This window comes from Chiloscyllium plagiosum, chromosome 16 (genome assembly GCF_004010195.1).
Source record: "Chiloscyllium plagiosum isolate BGI_BamShark_2017 chromosome 16, ASM401019v2, whole genome shotgun sequence".
NCBI classification, from domain to species: domain Eukaryota; kingdom Metazoa; phylum Chordata; class Chondrichthyes; order Orectolobiformes; family Hemiscylliidae; genus Chiloscyllium; species Chiloscyllium plagiosum.
In genome coordinates this window covers 56,032,360-56,038,359 of record NC_057725.1, presented here as the reverse complement: position 1 = coordinate 56,038,359, position 6,000 = coordinate 56,032,360, and the positions used below count along the sequence as shown (strand labels likewise).

General features: G+C 38.4%; 1 protein-coding gene across 1 annotated transcript in view; it reads right to left on the bottom strand.

Moving 5' to 3' along the window:
* Positions 1 to 394: 394 nt before the first annotated feature.
* Positions 395 to 6,000, bottom strand: part of ighmbp2 (immunoglobulin mu DNA binding protein 2) — a 78,838-nt gene continuing 73,232 nt past the window's right edge. Inside the window, exons 14-16 of the mRNA XM_043706168.1 lie at positions 3,742 to 4,662; positions 1,860 to 2,044; positions 395 to 1,020 (exon numbers count right to left, since the gene is read on the bottom strand). Of these exons, the coding sequence (XP_043562103.1) occupies positions 808 to 1,020; positions 1,860 to 2,044; positions 3,742 to 4,662 (1,319 nt within the window). The 3' untranslated portion in view covers positions 395 to 807. The remainder of the gene's footprint in view (positions 1,021 to 1,859; positions 2,045 to 3,741; positions 4,663 to 6,000) is intronic.

Sequence of the window (6,000 nt, the reverse complement as noted above, 5' to 3'; positions counted from 1 at the left end):
ATCTAGCTAAATAGGTTCACCAACATAATGACAGTTGGTAAACATGCTTGTGAATCTTCTGTGTCATTGCCCAAGGATAATCTGTGGTCTGAAACAGTTATGTTACCCACTAACTTGGCCGATCCTTTAAGACCACTCTCCATGGTAAAATAAGAACACGTTTATAATTCTTGAGGTCTATGTCTTCCATATTCCATGCTTCAGATTAAAAGAGTCTAGTATGAAGAATGCTTGTTTCATGTTAAAAAATAGATCACTTTATCTGACATTGAGTGCGTATTGGATGCATTGTTAACCAATGTTTAATTACAATATTTACTGATCAGCAATGCATTTTGAAATCAGTTCATTGTGTGCTTTTATGTTCCATTTTATTGCAGATTTTTAAACATAAAAAAATCAAAAATAGAAATGTCTGATTAAGATTGAACAACATTAATGATTACTGTTCCAGTAATCCATCACTAATATTGTCCTTTTACAGCTATTCCCAATAATGGTATGGAATAAGTTGCTGAAGTAATCAGGATAATCACTTACACTGCAGCAAGCATTTCAGAGTTTCCCATTGTTTTTAAACAGCTACTGACAGTAAAAGATGAAGATTAATTCTTGCATCTCAGTAGCATCTATTGTGACATAACTTTAAACACCCGCTAAGAAGCTTCGAAAATTGCATAGCTTGCATAATTCGTATAAGCATTTCCATTCCTAACTGTCCAACAACTGCTGTAGTCCAGAAATTATTTTTAGAATGCAACAAAATACTTTCAAATAAATACACATATTTAGGCTATTGACATAAATTTATAGTTCACCAAAATTTTTTTTTGTAGTTTCCTTTTTAGCACCTCGTTGGCTAGCTAATTGATCTATTTTCTTTCCTAGTCTTCTCTGCAGATGGGCTTTCTTCACTGGATCTAATGAATGGTCCTTAGTGCCACTGCCTGCATATAGAATACCTTCTCTGCTGATGAGTTTTCGGGCGTGAGCTTTGGCACTCCCACCACAACCATGAACCTGGAAGAGGGACAGAAACACATATAAATTAAGTTGTTCTTGATAATGAAGGTAGAATCTGCTAAGTAAATCGAGAATGAAATAAAACAGGTGGCCATCACAAAAGTCTGCAGAATTCTAAATATGAAATGAATTAATGGCACAAGCTAGGTCAGATTGAAAGCTTGTCTGAAAAGCAGTTTGGGAAGTTATGAGGTAAAGTGAACAAATTGGTAGTAGTAAGGAAATTTAAGCTTGGATTTTACAAGGCTGTGGATTTTGAAAGAGGAAAGGTAAAGGAGATAACAAGTTCCACAGTTCATTCATCACATTAAACTTCCACTCTCTCAACTAACATACTGTATGTCAACTACATGATTCACTGCAGTGACTCAGCAAGGTTTCTTCAACAGGACCTCACAAGAATGATGTCTAGAAGGAAAATGCCAGGAGGTGCATAAGAACATCACCATTTCTAAGATATACATTCCCAATTTAGACATGTAGCATAGTTTCTTCATCATTGTTAGCTCCAAATCCTCAAACTCCCTTCCGAAAGACTCTGTCATTACATAGACTTAACAGTTCAAGGGAGACGAGAATCACTTTCTCAAGGATAACAATGAGCAGCTAACAATTCTGGCTTTGTCAATAACACCCACATGGCCAGAATTTCTCTTTTTTTAAATTTCAGGTGCCAAGTAAAAATTCATCAGATTAAGTGCCTTTATTTTACTAAAATATACTGTGTTCCAATATCTAGATCAATCCAGTTCCTTCAGCATTATTATCAACAACTTAATGCTAAACATTGTAAAATTAAATAGTTGAGCACTTGCTTTATTACGCACAGCTCTTACCTCTGGGATGTGATGGCTGAGGCAGTAGTGTTTGTTACAGTGAATGCAATGTTGCCCCAAGGTTAGAATACTTGCTTTACATTTTAAAAAAGCACAAACACTATTCGCCTTTATTGTTTCAGCAATGAGCGCATCGAAATCTTCGTCAGCATTACTTGCAGCAGCTTCCTTAGTTGAGACTTTTCCTGTTTAAAAAAAGCAATTAGAGAACTGATCGGCCCCATCCTAACTAAAGTAAAATAATTCAAAATCCAATACATAATATACTGCAAATGCCTGCAAAGTTTCAATACGGTAGCACGATGGCTTTTCACATCTCAGGGTTATCTGAATAGTAAGAATATTCCAGGCATTCTTAAAACCCTGAGACCATCCTAGCTCACATTAAAGAAAATTTACAATAATACAATCCTCATCAATTTTGTGTGCAGCTGAAAGTCCTGAAATCTGCTCAACTAAAATGAACCTTTATTAGTGGAATAAAACAAATTTCCTTCTAATTATTGCTGTATAAAGACACATTTTGCCAAAGATTTTTGTGTTGCACTCATTGTAAATGCCATTGTAAACGGGAGTATTATTTAATGGTGTATGATTGGCTCACAAGTGGACTCAAATTGGGAAAGCTGTTGCTTGGAGTATGGATGATAACTGATAGTTAATTGCAAAGTTTTGACTCAGAACAAAATAGGCAACAGCAATTCCCAGTTTCATTTATCAGGGCAATGCATTGACCAATGACAGTCAACCTGCATGTTTAAATTTAGACAAAACTTGGCAGTTAATTGTCAATCAGCATCTAACTGGCACTTGAACAATGCCTCTGCCAATCAGTGCTTACTTGCCAACTAACTAGCACTTACTTATCAGGTAGTATGAAATGTTGCTACCCTTTAAAATTATTTTTGTGGGAATGTACACCAGTACAGGACAAAAAGGTTTTGCCAAAATATATGGTGGCACAGTGGCTCAGTGGTTAGCACTGCTGCCTCACACCACAAGGGACCCGGGTTCGATTCCATCCTCGGGTGGCTGTCTGTGTGGAGTTTGCACATTCTTCCTGTGTCTGCGTGGGTTTCCTCCCACAATCCAAAGATGCACAGGTTAAGTGAATTGGCCATGCTCAATTGCCCATAGTGTTCTGGGATGTCTAGGTTAGGTGAATTAGTCAGGGGTAACTATCGGGGAATGGGTCTGGGTGGATTACTCTGCCGAGGGTCAGTGTGGACTTGTTGGGCTGGAGGGCCTGTTTCCACACAGTAGGGATTCTGTAAAAAAATTCTATACTTTTTTTTAGCAACACTCAATTGGCTTTGTAGATAAAGAATCTATAACATTATGATTTGCTATTGTGTGCTATTCTAACATATACAGTCATTTAAATAATGATAATTATCTCAACAATATTATATACTTTCCGTATTGGATAAACTCTAGTTTATTTAGAATTGGTATTTCTCATTCAATGCATGAAATGACCACTTTTATGGAGCTGAATAAAAGTTTGTGAAATATTGAACTATACAAACAACTCAACTATAAGAAAATAAAAACCAATTCAGCTGTGTGTTAAGTTTAATCAGATTCAGCAAAGTGACGTGAAATAAATATGTAAATTGCAAAAAGAAATGGATTCCATAAAAAAACACAAAGCTTCTGGGGGGGGGTACCAGTGGTTTTCTTAACAAAATAGCTACAACAGAATTATAAAATATCTAAAACACTACATTAACATCCCTCCAAAACTGAATGTCCTCTCCATTTCTCAATGGATTGTTTCTATTCAATAATCATAGCTTAATGTGTCACCTTCAATTCCATTAAAAGAATGTTAGTAGCTCACATCTTAAAAATAATTTTAATAACAATGAATAGTACTTACCCTTTTCAATATGTTTCTTATTTTTAGACTTCAATGAAGCAGTAGTGCTAGAATGCTGTTTCGGTTTTGCCATCTCGCGTTTAGCTTGTTCCCACTGCATCCTTTCCAAGTACAGTGCCTTTAAATCTACCTTTGATTGAGAAACAGAAGGGGCACAATCTTGTGGCCCTTCTATTTCAGTAACAGTACGTTCATTTTCCTCAGCTATGTGTGGGGCAGGACTGCTAGATTTCTGAGTCACTTCCAGCATCGTTTGGACTGGTTGGCCATCAACAGGACTTTGTGTTTCTGATTTGGCTATAACAATAAACCGGTCTTTGCTTTCACCAATGCTAAAATGTTCAAGGCCAAACTCTTCTGCTATTTGGTGAACCAACAACCGATCATGTGAATTCAAAGATGATGGGAATTCAAATCGAGTCCTTGTAATATCCTCCATAAATTGCATTATTTGTTCCCTGAGTTTTTCAGAGTTATCTTTTACATTTGCAGTTTTTGCAGGTTGGTGTAATGTTCCTGGACTAGCATCCTTTTTTTGCTTTAAGGAACGACTGTCATTTGAGACTTTCACTTTACACCCAAGCTTTTGAGTGGGTTGATTTTGTGTGAGTTTGTGTGTTTTTAGAGATGCTGCACTTCTGTCACTGGTTGAGCTCCCATTATTTCTGCGTGCATCTGAAGAATCTTTTGCTTTCCTATGTTCAGCCCGAGGGGCTGGCCTGGAGTAATTTTCAGACACAATATCATCACAGTACTCAAAAGCAGTCCGCGTTTCCCCATGTTCAGTCATGTAGTCAACCAGGGATTTCAAAAACAGGTGAGTGCTGACTGTCCGTGTGTCACAAACCACCATCAAGTGGCGGCGCGCACGGGTAACTGCTACGTTTATTCTTCGGTCTTCAGCCAGAAAGCCCACCTCGCCTGGATAACAGAAGTCAAAATGTGATTACTTGTCCAAAAGCCAACAGAGCAGAAATTGGTCTTAGACTGAAGTGCTGAAAGGATGATTTCATTTGGGTTTCCTGATACACACCCCATTTGATATTAATTCTATTAATTTTGATGGCAATACATATAGTGCAGAATGTAAACAAGTGGTTAGATTAGATTAGATTCCCTACAGTATGGAAACAGGCCATTTGACCCAACAAGTCCACACTGTCCCTCTGAAGAGTAACGCACCCAGACCCATTCTCCTACCCTATATTTACCCCTGACCAATGCACCTAACACTATGGGCAATTTTAGTACGGCCAATCCACCTAACCTGAACATCTTTGGACTGTGGGAGAAAACCGGAGCACCCAGAGGAATCCCACGTAGCCATGGGGAGAACATGCAAACTCCTCACAGACAGACAGTCACCTGAGGTGGGAATCGAAACCGGGTCCCTGGTGCTGTGAGGCAGCAGTGCTAACCACTGAGCCACTGTGCCCCAATGATCTGATATTTTGTGCTACCGCCCAAGGCAAATTTCTATCCTAATAAGTTTTAATGATTCATCAAGAGATAATATGGAATGGCTCAAAATGAGACATGCTAATACAGCAGAATTTCGATACAGCCCAGCAGAGAAAAAGCTATATTTGGAATGTCTGGACATTATCAAGGATACCATACAAGTTCTTCTGTACTTGAATATTTAACTAATTGTAATTTCTACTTTCCTCAACTTAAGTTATCAGGGCAGTATGCAGCAGGAGTCAGGGTAACAGAGAAGTCGGAGTTATACAAATTCATGCAACTTTTTCACACAGAGGGTGATACCTGTATGGAATGAGCTGCCAGAGGAAGTGGTGGAGGCTAGTACAATTGCAACATTTAAAAAGCATTTGGTTGGGTATATGAATAGGAAGGGTTTGGAGGGATATGGACCGGGTGCTGGCAGGTGGGACTAGATTGGGTTGGGATATCCGGTCAGCATGGACGGGTTGGACCGAAGGGTCTGTTTCCATGCTGTACATCTCTGTGACTCTATGTGACAATGGAACATCAAATACCAGCAATGGATACTCTGACTCACCACTTACTGATTGATGTCCAAAAGTTTCTTGTTAACTGCAAATTGCAACAATTGAATTTTACCACCTAAGAGAAAACCAAGTATTGTATACAAGTCATAGAATCAAAGACTGATACAGTACAGGAGGAGACTATTTGTCCCAGGTACCCATGTGGTCCCAAACTCCTCACTAATACTCCATAGCCTTGCAAATACTTATTGTTCAAGCATACAGCCAGTTCATCTATAAAGGTTAC